Source organism: Aristolochia californica, unplaced genomic scaffold, assembly GCF_029961685.1.
Source record: "Aristolochia californica isolate CCGP_79_NKW_82.1479 unplaced genomic scaffold, dmAriCali1.0.hap1 SCAF_10, whole genome shotgun sequence".
NCBI classification, from domain to species: domain Eukaryota; kingdom Viridiplantae; phylum Streptophyta; class Magnoliopsida; order Piperales; family Aristolochiaceae; genus Aristolochia; species Aristolochia californica.
In genome coordinates, this window is record NW_027181771.1 from 34,102,632 (window position 1) to 34,116,338 (window position 13,707).

The 13,707-nt window shown below is 40.2% G+C and overlaps 1 protein-coding gene across 4 annotated transcripts; it reads right to left on the reverse strand.

Moving 5' to 3' along the window:
* Window positions 1–567: 567 nt before the first annotated feature.
* LOC137937812 (homeobox-leucine zipper protein ROC2-like) lies at window positions 568–6,442 on the reverse strand. Of its 4 annotated transcripts, none has more exons than XM_068783000.1 (13): window positions 6,197–6,442; window positions 5,565–6,060; window positions 4,562–4,770; window positions 4,362–4,479; window positions 3,926–4,114; window positions 3,386–3,832; window positions 3,203–3,304; window positions 2,902–3,102; window positions 2,626–2,800; window positions 2,027–2,298; window positions 1,571–1,660; window positions 1,093–1,469; window positions 568–976 (listed from the first exon to the last, which is right to left on the reverse strand). In XM_068783000.1, the coding sequence occupies exons 2-12, from the start codon at window positions 5,658–5,660 to the stop codon at window positions 1,098–1,100; spliced, it is 2,271 nt and encodes a 756-aa protein (XP_068639101.1). In that variant the 5' UTR covers window positions 5,661–6,060; window positions 6,197–6,442; the 3' UTR covers window positions 568–976; window positions 1,093–1,097. The 4 variants fall into 4 exon arrangements, with proteins under 4 accessions (XP_068639101.1, XP_068639094.1, XP_068639105.1 ...); XM_068782993.1 differs by having other exon boundaries at window positions 1,565–1,660; XM_068783004.1 differs by lacking the exon at window positions 6,197–6,442 and having other exon boundaries at window positions 1,565–1,660; window positions 4,562–4,791; window positions 5,565–5,637.
* Window positions 6,443–13,707: the final 7,265 nt, after the last annotated feature.

The window sequence follows — 13,707 nt, forward strand, 5'->3', positions numbered from 1 at the left end:
CTTCGCCCTCTCGCTCTAACGGTACTGCCACAGGAAAGGACTTTCACTGAAACAAGAAAAGTATTTAAGTAGTTCGTCGTGCAAGCCAACTGCTTCGCTGTATTGGGTAGGCAGGAATTTTGAATAGATCTGCGGAAGATGGTTTTTTCCTTGAATACACTACGTAAAGAAGATCATTTCATGGCTCAACGTAATCATAACAAACAAAACTTGCAGAATAATAGTAACAAGCTTTTCGAAGGATTTGCGAATTATAGAAATCTGGTTGATTTAGAAAAACAACCCTTTCATTGACACTGCATGATTGCGACGCTTCAACTTTAGATACTCCAGGAAACAATGCCAAATCTCTAATCTCTCTCGTTTTTCATAATCTCCACCATGGCCTTAAGCATCTGGACAAGTTTCAGATACCCAGTTCTGTTTAGACTTCAATTTCAGAGTTTCTTACGTGAGACGTCTCAGAAGCAACTACTCAGAAGTTTCCCTTTAAATGATCCATGTTTCTCTTTCTTCAAGAAAGCCAAAACTGTCAACCACGACGCCATACTAACCAAGAAAAAACCCTTAAAAAAGATCACATCGAATTAGAGAAGGAAGGCACATGAAATTTAATACAACCCCATGTCTTTTACTGGGCACAAACCAACTCCCACCCATCAAGGCATTAAAGCACACAACGAGAAGGAATTCACTAACAGCAGCAAACATATAACAGAATTAATTACTCTCTTTGTAAAGAAGGACAAAAAAAAAAAACTGATGGGGGTCACTGAACAGCTTCCGTTTCTAAGTCAGTTTTAAGGGAAAGTCAATACCCGAACCAATACCCTTGCATGGTGGTGAACGGCAGAGAGGACCCAGGGATGCTTGCTGGGTCGTTCCCCTCACTCAAACACCACACTGCAAGGAGCATCTGAGGTGCGTTCTTGACTTCCCACACTCGAAATTCAGGCCATATCCTCTTCAATCTCGACTGCAACAAAGAACATCAACGGAAAGGGTATTAGTACTTAATTACGGTACGAAAAATCTCCAGAGAAGGGAAGGAGAATGCAGCTGCAGTTCTAGTAGTTTGAACATGTCATATACCTGGTTCATGCGTTGTTGCATGAGACGGCAGCCTTGATCCTATCCACAGTGCAGGTGATGAGACTGTTTACAGTCGCAACAGAGCCAAGGGAGAGCTTCGCAGTCGGAACAGAATCCACCAGTATCTGAAACGCCACAGTTAAGAGAGAACCACCGGACCCGACCTCCCCGATATGTCCAGCATGCAGGGCCTGGTTGGGTCCGTCGGGAAGAATAGCGAACCCAGAAGGCAGAAGGGCAACATAATCCGGATCTCCACCGTTTATAACTACATTCATCGCAACTACGTCGACAGGAGCATAAATTACATAAGACCCAGTTGCGTCAGTGCAGCTCTCCTGTAGTATCAGCATGTTGCTCTGGTTTGAATTCGAGCTCTGCGATTAACAACAAACAGAGGAGAATAGATCAGGATTATGGGTGAAAATAAGATGGGTCTCCTGAGAGACACTGATAGATAATGGGGACTTACATTTACCCGTAATAAGGAGACACAGTTGCCGGGGTCTCTGCCATTGGCGATGTGAGTCATTTCTTGAACGCATCCTCCGTTTGAGAGGATATCCCACTGCAGTGAACATAAACATTGCAACAAAAGATGTATTAGTAAAATTTACTTCTCAGTTCTCCCTTTGATATTATTTAATTCATCTTTTTTCCAAATATTGGAACTTGATTTGCCCACCTTAAAAAAATGAAAACTTGAGGCCCTTAAGAAGGACAGTTTTTGCCATCACAGAAAGACAAACTAATACGAAAACTAATTTTATTAATCTTCAGTGTTTGGGAATAAGTTGAAAAGATACTGCTAAAGAACTTAAGCAGGCTACTGAATTAATTTGAAAGGCTATTTGATAAAAGCATAAATAAAATATATCGCAAAGCAAACATGCTCTTAAAGAGAAAAAATCTGAAAATGTAAAGATATGTTTACCTCATTGCGAGAATGTTCATTGCGAAGGAAATCGAAAACTCTCTTGGGTGGGACGGGTAGCCAGAAGGAAGTGGCAGCACTGAGAACAATACCAGGGGGCCTGCCAGGATCATCAACGCTCTTTCTGGTCATAACTCTCACTCCTTCAGCTCCACTTCCAGATAGTGTTGTCCATGTATGAGCTGTTGAAGCACTAACGCCTGCACAGAAGCTTATAACCATCCTCTCTGCCAGCTTCAGCATACTCTTCCTACCTTCTTGGTTGGTTATAACTGGGCAAATAGTCATATGATTGAGTCAATTGTTGAAATCGAGTTCAGTATCTATCATAAAATGACTTGCCAAGTTAAGGAAATATTTTCTGAAATTATAAGCATATGATCTTTCGATTCCTTAACCATTAAAAACTATTCTTAATACTTCCCCTAAATGTGAACCTTGTAATGGACAATTCTTATTAACAAATTGCTCTGAAACCATATTAAGATCAGGTCATTTTAAGTCTAGCTATCCAAGTTTAGTAGGCTATCTTTCCTGGAAACTAACTTGAACATAAATAAATTTGATGGCAGTTTAGAGGAAGGAAAGATGAGTCTTACTAGCCATTTCACCAGAAGAAATATGGCTAGCCATTGCACTAGCAAGCCTCTCACACTGTCGATCGAGAGTTGCAACCCATCTCTTTGCTCCAAAGGCAAGGCCTGAATTCACAAGCGGCTTGTAGATGTTGTGAACAGTCCTGTCATCTACTTCAACATGCTCAACCCAAGTCACCTGGCAATGGATGTCCAGGAACCAAGTCAGAATAATATCCAGGACAAAATGCAAGTAATTTTGAAGCTTCTTGTTCGATTGTGATGAATCAATTAATCTACCTTGGAGTAGCCATTGGGCATTTCTTGAATCAAACAGCCTGATGGCCTTCTGCGACATCTCATTAAAGGACTGGGGCGCAGGCTGTCAAGTGAAACATCTACTACAGCCCAGGTTCCATCTGAATGCTGCTTACAGTACCTTACGAAGTAACTCTCTCGGGTTGGAACCAATGGAGAAGGTACCTGGAATTCCGCCGTCATCTGGAAAAGCCATAAAAAGGGATTTAATTAGAGTGAATCAGATTGTTTATTGGTCCAAATTAACGTTATTGCAGAAACCAGCGTGTAGAGAACCAGTTACCACTTGCAGAGCTCCATTGTAGTTACCAGCTACTCCCGTCGACAGAACTTCCAGTGTTAGAGCTCTCGAGACGATTCCGGAGAAGATAGTTGACCATTGATTCTGGGAAAGTCAGGAAGAAGAGCAATGAATATTGAGAGATTTCATGCTTAAGAAATGCAAAATATATACTCATGATCTTACCACATCCATTAAGATCTCAACCAGGTTGATATGGTTCATAATGACAACGGCTGTCTCCCGAGAAGCTTCTGATTTGAGGCCGAAAGGTTTTGGACCAATGCCCCTGGGAAATGTACGAAAATATTCTTCTTCGCTCAAGATTTCAGTATTCTCGTCGAGGCCTGGAAGCCATAAAGGCTCCCCGAGCTGTGCCATTCGTATGACCTCTTCCATGGCAGCCACAGCCAGCTCAATCACCATTGGCTTCTCGACCTCGGACTGTCCACCGGAGACGGACCTGAGAAGCTCGCCGGCTCCGTACATTTCTCCTCCCATTCCCGGCTGAACTCCGAAGTTTCCTACTGCGAGGTCAAGGGATGAGCGAGAAGGAACGGTGGGGGGTACAAGAGGGTAAGGCACCATTGGCTTCCCAACGTACTTAGCTGCAATCCCTGAAATCCGGTCGATCTATAGAAGCCAGAGAGAAACAAAATGAAAATGTTCCCAAAATGTGAGAAAAAAAAATGAACCAGAGGTAGATTGATAGCTCTCCTCAACTACCTCTTCGCGTAGACGAGCATTTTCAATCCTCAGATGATGCTCGTCGAAGGACATCTCTCCGAGAGCCGTTGGGCCGCCGCAGTTAGGGCAAGAGGAATTGTTGAGGGCATCTTTGTACCGCATGTTTTCTGCTCTGAGTTTCTCGTTGTCGGCTCTGAGCGCTGTGTTCTCATGGCGTTCGTGTTGAGTCTGGCAAAGCCGAAAGAAACAAAGAGAAAAAACGCAGTTAGAAAGAGGAAGAAGAATGGTCCAGTCAGGACAGCAGAGCGGCAAATGAGAACATCTAATCCATGAATTTAGGACTAGATGGCGTGACAGTACAGTAGATATCTCGTAAACAGAAGAATTGTAAGGAAACAATTAATATCTTTTTTAATATCACAGAACGTGATGAGCGGCTAATATGAAGCCAACCACCATGGAGGAAGCCTTTTACCTTCATCTGAGTGCGCTTGTTTTGGAACCAGAACTTGACTTGCAGAGGCTCTAACCCTAACTCACGGCTCAACTCTTTCCGCTGCTTGTCGTCCGGGTGCGGACACTCTTTGAAGAAACTACACAAAAAGATTCAATCCAATTATTTGAAGATGGAAAGAAGAAGCTAAATCGATGGTTGACTGAAGTTTTCAATCTTACGATTCCATTTCCTGGATTTGGTGCTGGGTGTGCCTGTGGTAACGCTTCTTCCGGGGCCGCTGATTGGGATCTTGATCGTCTCCGGAGGCTCCTTCAATGTTTTCACTGCCGGATTTGCTCTCGAAATCTTCGTCTCTTATCTTCGCCATCTCACTTTCTGGCGTTTGGCTCGTCTCCAAGGGGTGGTTCTGACCGTCCAACATGTTTGGCTGGAACATTACCTACAGATCCTTAAGATTCCCAGGCTATAGATATTTCAATGTATCAACAGAAGGAAGATTGAGAAAAAAGAAGACGGAATGGGGAGAGGATGATGGTAAGAACGTAAATGAACAGAAGGAAATGATGAAACAAACATCGAAAAAAAGAATGTAAGATTAATTCTCTGATGACTCTCCCTCTTTTACTCTCCTCAGACTACCCAACCTATTCACTGTACGCATACAGACCGAAGACTACCCATTAATGGCTTCAAATTTTTCTCTTCGTCCTACATCAGGAAGAAAAAGAAAATCGAGGAAAGGTGCAGATTGCTTAGAAATATCTTCAGGGGAGCTGAAATTACGAGATCCACTTACAACAGATCAAATGATAAGCGATAAGACGGTTGTTAGTAAAAAAAAAAAAAAAAAACTCCTCTATTGGTTAAATGGATCTCTTGCTTTATATGTTCGTAGAGAGCTCAAGCTCTGGCTCCCATGGAGTTCTGTGTTCGATCGATAGCGATGGAGGTCAAAAGTGTTCGGTATCGAGTATAAATAAGGCAGCAATGACCTCTATCCTCCTCTGCACACGCACCACTTGCAGAGAAGACCTTAACGCTCTTCCCGAATTTCGAGAAGGATTTCCCTCCAAAAGGATTAATGGAGTCCACTTATACACAAAGCCCCAGTATTTAGCCTAAAAGAAAAGAAGAATCGCAAGAGCGCAGGAGCAGAAGCTTTCCAAAAATCTCAATAACTGAAAAATGGGAGAAAATTATCAGGGCCCTTGACTCGCTGACCTGACCAAGTGATAGCCCCGACAACCCAAATCCTGCTCCGACCTTCCCCATCATCGGCGGTGCGTGTCTTGCCGGAATCATCATTCCGGCTGGCATGCTTCGGTTGCCACGAGCCCGAAACCCTACCAGACGGATGGCCTCGCTCAAGTCTCACCCACTGCTTGAATCTCTTTCGCTCCCCTCTACTCTATTGTAGACAGATAAATTTGTCCTTTTTTTCTTATTGGAACAGTTTTGATTAGATTCTCTGATGCATTGACCACCGTAATGGAAGTTTTGCGCTGTAATGAACCGGCAGAGACGACTCAACGCCTTGTTTTCAAACGGGTCTGAGAGCTTCTCTGGCCCTCTTACGTGCCAAGCAACAAGAGAAGGAGCGAGAGCAGAATAAGCTGGCAAGGGTTGACGAAAAGATCAAGAGAAAAAGTCTCACAACAAACACAGAAGCAAAACCCACGAAGATCTCGGAATAATTTCTCTTTCTTCCTCTTTAAACCTGCAAAAGACGAGCATCAAAAGAAACGAAACTGCTTGTTAGCAGAAGTGAGGGGGAAAAAATGGTGGCTCGTCAAACCGCCACTCACCTTACCCTTCTAAAAGAAGCGATGATTTTTCTTTTCAATGCTACTTACTGATGTGAAAGCTTTGACAAAAATCGCAACAGACCCTTTAGGAGCTCTCGTCAGATCTGCTCTTCGAGCGTCGGAGTCGTCGGAAAACCTCCTTCCTTCTTTTCAAAAGAGATCTCTGTAGAGAGCTGAGAAGTGGGTACTGTTAGAGGGAGAAAAAGACGGAGAAAGCCACCGGAGAAAGGGAGTTGGGAGGAGGGAGAGAATAGGAAAAAGAGGTTTTGAGGAAGAAGAAAAGCAACAGGTGGAGAAGATGTGGCAGCGAGGAGTAATTGCAGAGCGTATTGAGAGGGTGCAATAGCATTTATTGAGAGGGAGAGGTGTTATTGCGAAGATGAGAGGAAGAAAGAAAGAAGGCATCTGATGTTTAATTTTCCTGAAGGAGTCGGGTGAAACGAATGACGGCTACCAAACTCCACAACTTCTCTTCCATTTTTACTACGTTATTAGAATACCACTAATCCTCCGATAATTCACTTTCTTATTTCCATTGGTGTACTCTCTACAGGTCGTCTTCCTCCTAGAGCGATCACAGTATTCTCAAATATCACATACACGATTAAGTTTTTTTTTTTTTTTTTCAATTCCATCTTTCTGGAGATGTAAATACAATTACGAATTACAACTGAGATTAAAATTATTGAAAGTCATGTTTCAAAGTAGATTCTTCTTCCGGGGGTTATACTAATCAAATCCGCAGCTCGAGTGAATCATGTTTTGATTCATAGGTACCACGAACTGATCAGTAAATATAACTTTAAATAGTTATTTCAGCACCAGAAAGAAATCTGCAATTTCAATCAATTCAACTAAAACCCAGTGGCAGAACCCCATGTTACCCAGCCAAGATTCAATCGGTCCACCTTATTTCAAAACCAGTGCAGCTACCCTTCTGTATCTGTTCCAAATCTAGAGACAAAACTTAAACATCTTCTTGCCGTTAATAAATTTTAAACAAAACCCAGAAGCATCAGTCAAACACAGTATACAATCACATACGTAGCGCAGTAAAAACACCAAAATGTGAGAGATAAGAGATTCTTCTTCCAGGCTAGGGTTTCTGGTGAGAGAGAAAGTGAGGGGGGCGTCTGGGGCTGTATTCAGTATCGAGATTGGAATGGAGCCGAAGCAGTGAGAGAGAGAGAGAGAGAGAGAGCTGTATCAGCGTCTCTGCAATTTCCCATTAAATGAGTCTGACCACACAGCGCCTGCATGGCTACTCCTCATTACTACGTTCATGGCTCCCTTGCATGTCCCAAAATTTCCTTCATTAATTACTTTCTCCGTTTAAGGCTCCCTCCATGGCCGTAAAATCTCCTCCCCAAAACGATGCAGGCAGCAGCCCCTCGTCTTCGTCGTCACCACTAGACGAAACGCTCGCCACTGGGTCCCACACGATAACCATTTTCTCTTTTGGACCTGCTTTCTCTGTATTAATGGCGGTCTTATCTTAAACCTTCCCTAATTTCATCAACAGAGGGCATCTTTGGAATTTCAACAAGGGTTGGTTGACCGAGTTGACTTTCTTCGCCCAAGTAATTTGGACCCGTTTATCCGGTTAACCGGACGGTCTTTTCTCCTTCTCTCTTTGCTTCTTCTAAGTGTCTTTTTATTGTTTATTCCATTGACACAAACATTATTGCTTATCCATCAAAGTGCCAAGCTATAATTCATGTAACCAATAAAATGATAATGAATCATATGAGTTGTAAAGATTATTTTAATGAAAATTTCACTATAATTTTATAGTAGCCGGTATGACTCTATTTATTGCATGGTCGCTACCGATTATACGACATTCATACTTAGTATATTTGTCTCTATTTTAAGTATATACTCAAAATAGGTATGCACTACCATGGTTGAGACTTCATATTGATCAACTAGTGATGCTAAAGATTCTTGACAGCTTATGTAATTAATTTTTACATTATTCCTTATGAAGAACGCGACAATTGGTAGTTTCATGAATGCACGATAGTTCAACCTCGACTTCAACATATATAGATGGATATGACACTAGAGTAGCTAACTAAAACTCCGGTATTGCTGATTTTTTATCCAACCATTTTAACTATGATTCCATCATCATTGGTTAGTATGTTTGATTCAAATTAGGTATGCACTTAAAAGTGAGTATATACACTTAAATTAGGTATGTACTATGGTGTGATAATGTTAGAGATTTAACTTCTCTCAACCAATCAAGCTAGAGTTTCTCAACAGCTCATGCATTTCATTGCCACATTATTCATCGTGTGAAATATGGCCATTGGCGATTCCATGAATGCATGCACGATAGTTCTAGGTCAGTCGATTGAAAGTTTGGCCTGTAGTGCAGCTGGTTATGACTCCAGTTTAATTAGCTATGGCTTTAGGGCCTCTAAATTGGGTCTATAGCATCTAAACCTAGTATATTTCAATCAAAGTAATCAAGTATAAACTTAAAAGTTGGTAAATGCACATAAAAAGTACAATTTTTATCCGATTACCCAATTTTTTGTCCATTACTTATTAAACGGGGTGGATATAGAGCAAAAATCTCACCCGTATATGTAATTGAGTAATTTACCCATTTACTATTTTATCGTTTATTAAATGGAATGGAAACGGGTAATACCTATTCCATACCCCTTTTCATGTTTATCGATTATGTAAGGGTATTACTATAGTTTCCTTATATACCTATGTAGAGGTACCTTTTATACAAAGTTTCAAGACAAATGATGGTATCACCCTTTGTTAGGGAAACCAGCTAACATGAAAGAGACACTACCCTAACACTTTTTTTGGGTATGTAAAACTAAGATCAAGAAGAAACGGGGAGGTAAGGCTTTCCCTCCCCCTCCATGATTGATTGGGAAGAAAGGAAAAAAGGATAAGAGCTTCCCACAGTCTCCATGTAGAAGGAAAGCTCCAACCCCCCTTCTCCATTCTCTTTAGAAAAACATTACTTAATGTATAATATTTCTTTGGAAAAGGAAATCCGTTCACGGAATTCAACTTCTCTTTTAATTCTAAGTCATTAAATAACTACATCAAGGAACTGAATAACTTGAATTGAGTTTATTGAACAGGATCGGGGATTATGTCAATGAACCATTCTATGATCAATTAAGTTGAACTAACTTATTGCTGTTGAGAAATTGGCACAAAGATGGCAAATAATAGAGCCAAAAATGAAAATGATTAATGCAACAGAGTCCAAAGACAAGATTATGGGGATGGTGGTGATGTTGGTCTTAATGAGAGATAGCTATTATATGAATCTATGAGGAAGAGTAGACGACTCTATTAAGTTTAGATGTACTTCTCTTGGCTGGCAATCTGGGGGTGGTCATGTTGTTACACATTATGTAACATCTGTGGTCCATATTATTGGACTTGTAATGAGACTATGTGCCTGCCCACATTAATGTCCAGCCTAATTGCAACTCATGTTGAGAAGCAGCTTTGTGAAGTCCAAATCGTCCTAGTTTGCTGAAATAAACAGGAGAATGCTCTGATTGATTGCTTGAAAAGAACTTATTTGATTTATATGAACGAGTCTAATTATGAAAGCAATCAAAACTTCTCGTTTTATACGCTCTAGATTTTTGTTTTTCCTCAATGAATCCTAACTCTTGTAGACATTTACCAAAAATGTTTGTCGCAGATGCTCACCTAGTAATCCTATCTACTTGGTGATCACAGCTATGCTTATCTACTCAATTTTGTTTTCTAATCTGAACAAGATAACTCCTTCAGACAGACGGACTGCCATTAGAATTATTAAAACAGTTCCAGTAATCAGAGATCCTCGACGGAGATGCACCCCGAAAATCACAAATAATTTTCTGATATTTCATGTTTACACGTTAAAAGCTGTTCATGATCCATGATTTCATCAAAAGATAAAGACAGGTCCCTCTTTCATGCTTCAGCTAAACGACATTAAATAATGATAGATAATAGTATGAAGAAGATATAAACGTTGTTCACATTGAATGAGCTCCATTCCTTTCTTCCCTTTGCATATTAAGGAGAAGAGCTTTACGGAAACAAAAACCAAAAAAAAAAAAAATCTCTTTCCAGGAAGAAATCCCATCCGAAAGAAGCAAACTGAAAGTGGGGTTTCTTTTTGTCACAGTAATTAGGGTTCTTCTCTTTCATCCCGAGAAAAGACTGATGGGAATGTGGGCACGTCGCTTCTCTTTTGGATTCTTGCACTGAACTAACGCCATTCCTTGTCTCAACACCCACATGTGATTTCTTTAATTCTGTAACTTTGCGGGGAAATAAATGAAAGCTCTCGTGATCATAGGCTCCTCTTTCCTCTTCATTCTACCATGATCATCAGCCTTAAAACTGAAATAAATATGAGTTATTGTCATCCAGTACTCTCGTGGGGTTTCAAATTTTCAGCACAGAAAAAACCACCTGGCTTATTCTTCTCTCTCCCAACATATTAACACCACTCTGGAATAATTTATGCTTCACAAATGAGAATTAAAAAAATATATAAGAATCTAAGACAAAACAGTCTAAAAGCCTCTGAGATTGCAGCTGCCGGAGGGTGCAATCACCATCCATCTCTCTCCGGTTGGTTGTTCTTTCAATAGGGTGGGCTCAGTTGAGCCATTCTCCTGTGAATTTCCATGAATGCTACAATGAAGAGTGAAGACAGGGCCTTGGGTTTGAGACTTCGAGAGCTTTGAACCAGTTTTTTTCCCCAGCAAAACCCTGAAAGAGACGAATGCATTCGCGCGTTCATAAGGAAATTATGGATTCTGACGTTTGACTCTCATCGGAAAGTGACGTGCTCAAGTCAAAGGCGGTGGAGAAAGTGCCTTTCCGGCTTTCCGGCTTTCCCTCTTGTTGGGGGAATCGTATGAATAAAGCGGTTCGGATTTGGTGGCTGTGAGTAATCTTTACAGAAACGTCCAAAAACGTTACAATCGAGAGTGGGCCCGAGGGAGGCCCACTGCGTGGCCACGTCAATGATTTATTGATGTCAAGGAAAGGGGTGGTTTTTGTCGTGTATGAGTCAAGTGGTGGGCCCGCTTTGTTCTCGGTGACGCGGGAGTGCAGAGCAGAGCCGCAGAAACCGCGTGATGGGCTCCAATATTTGATCGAAGAGTTTCGGTACTTCACTTCATCGCCCTTCTTCTTTGAGAGAAAAAACAAAAACAAAAACTTCAGCTAGGGTTTCGGCCAACATGATCGTGCCCAGTCCGGTTGAATTATCCAATCTCTTTTATCTTTTCTGATAAAACAAAACCAAATAACACTCAGTTGAGCTTGATTGTAGAGATTCAACAGATGGAAGAATGAACCAAAATAAACTATTTTGTATATCGATCGTTTTCATTACCACTTCATTATTACTGTTTCTGCTCCGACTGGTTATTACCTGATTCTATTCTACTTAGTAAATGATAATCCATAAACGAAAAAATTACCCGATTACTTGATCGAACAGGTGCCTTTGTTGTCATTGGTAGAAGGGGAGTAGAATGGAGATGGGAGCCCACTGCTCCTGCTTTTGTTTGTCCAGTTAAGGAAGAGGAGAGTGGAGGCTATTTATTTTCATTTTTATCATTTTGATCAAAATAAGAAACCAACGACATCAATAAAAAGTTGGCAAGTTCGGTTTTTCGCAGAGTCGCAGTGATCCACTTAAAAGCTTCCATGCAAGACTTCAAATCAATGAACGTCATCTGACACCATAGATTGATCTTCAGGGCTTCTTCAAGAAACGGCCAGTCGAGTTGAACAGGATATCACGGAGAAGGAACAGCCATGAGAGACATCTAGGATTCTGAAATCACGAGTTTGGGAGTAAGAAACTACGGGTACCAAAAATTGTTATAGCAGCGATGATAGAAGTACAAATGTAGAATTCAAACAGATCAATTAAACCGAAGAGATAAATGTCTTAACGTGTTTCAGCAGATGATGTGAAACTAGTTGCAGCCACATTGTTACAACTGACTGCACTGATGAAAATTCATTGATGATCCAGTTCCAGGTGGTATCTAAGTCACCGCTCTCCTTCTACTTTCATTTACTACTATCACTTGTGTCTTTTCACATTGTCAGCTACGTTCCTGAACTCAACTCAGATTCCAATCCACAAGTCTTACGTCTCTGGACGTCTTTTTTGGATAGTAAAGATTGCCTAATTACGATGTTTATTGTTCCATGTTAAAGAAGAGAGAGGAGCTTGTTCCCTTGTTCGTGTTGAGAAAAACGGTGCAAAACAGAGATGGATGTCCCACTCTTTGTTGGCTTGAGCTGTCGTCAGAGGAGGAAGTCTTTCATAAAATCAAAATCCTCCAGAAAATCAGAGCGGAAATACATCCAAGAAATTAGAGGAAATCCGATTATAATTTTTTGTATAAATAAGAATGTTGTAAATATATGAAAGATGAAATAAACGAAAAAGTAAGCTTTCTCCGGTGAAAGCTTACATAGTATCAAAGCAGGTAATCATATGTGGGTTTTTACCCAAATTATTCACATGTAGAACAACAAAAAAATATCATACACCAAGGGGGAGTGTTGAGGAATAGTCCTACATAGATTAGTGAGTACAAAAATCTTAAGTTTACTAGTTTGGAAAGAGGCTTCTTAAGTTAGATAGTCATTTTGGATTAAGTCTTGGGCCCAACTTCACACGCCTTTCGTTTGTAAAGACAGGCTACCTCTAGGGGTGGCATCAAGCCGAGCCAAGCCCGAACCTGCCTATGTTCAAGCCGAACTTGATGTAAATATTTTGAACTCGAGCTCTAGCCTAATAATTTTAACCAAGTTCGAGCCAAGCTCGAGCTTCAACATTCATTTAAAACTTTTCAAAAAATACATGTCAAATAAATTGTATATAAAATTATGCATACATTTTACATAAAATTGGGAATGACCTCTACTTAAAATTGGCCATAAGGGTGGCATCGAATCCAGCTGAGTCCGAACCTTGTTCAAGCCGAGCTTGATTTAAATATTTTGAACTCGAGCTCGAGCCGACCCTAGCCTCGAACCTAAAATTGTAATCGAACTCGAGCCTAATAATTTTACCCGAGTTCAAACTTAACTTACATTTAATACTCTATATAAAATATATGTCAAATAAATTGTATATAAAATTATGCATACATTTAAAAAAAAAAAAAGAATGATAGGCGAGGTTCAAGATTGAATTTCAATAGTAGATTAAAACGCACCAATATTAATCTTTTTTACTCCAAATGTTGTCTATCTTGTTTTGTAACTTTTGAATCTAGCCATAAATTTACTATGGCCTCCTTAGAGCCCCTAGTTGAAAATTTATATCATAGGAAAAACTAGAAATATTTTTCCTGTGATACATATTTCCAAAAAAACCTTTAAATAAAATCTTATTACTATTAGTGACTTATTAGAAATTTACAAGAAATATTTTAAAATTTTCTTAGAAAAGTTAAATGGACCTCTTATTGCCTCTTCTAGGAAAATAAATAAAAATTAATAATCAATCTAATATATTACTATACTTA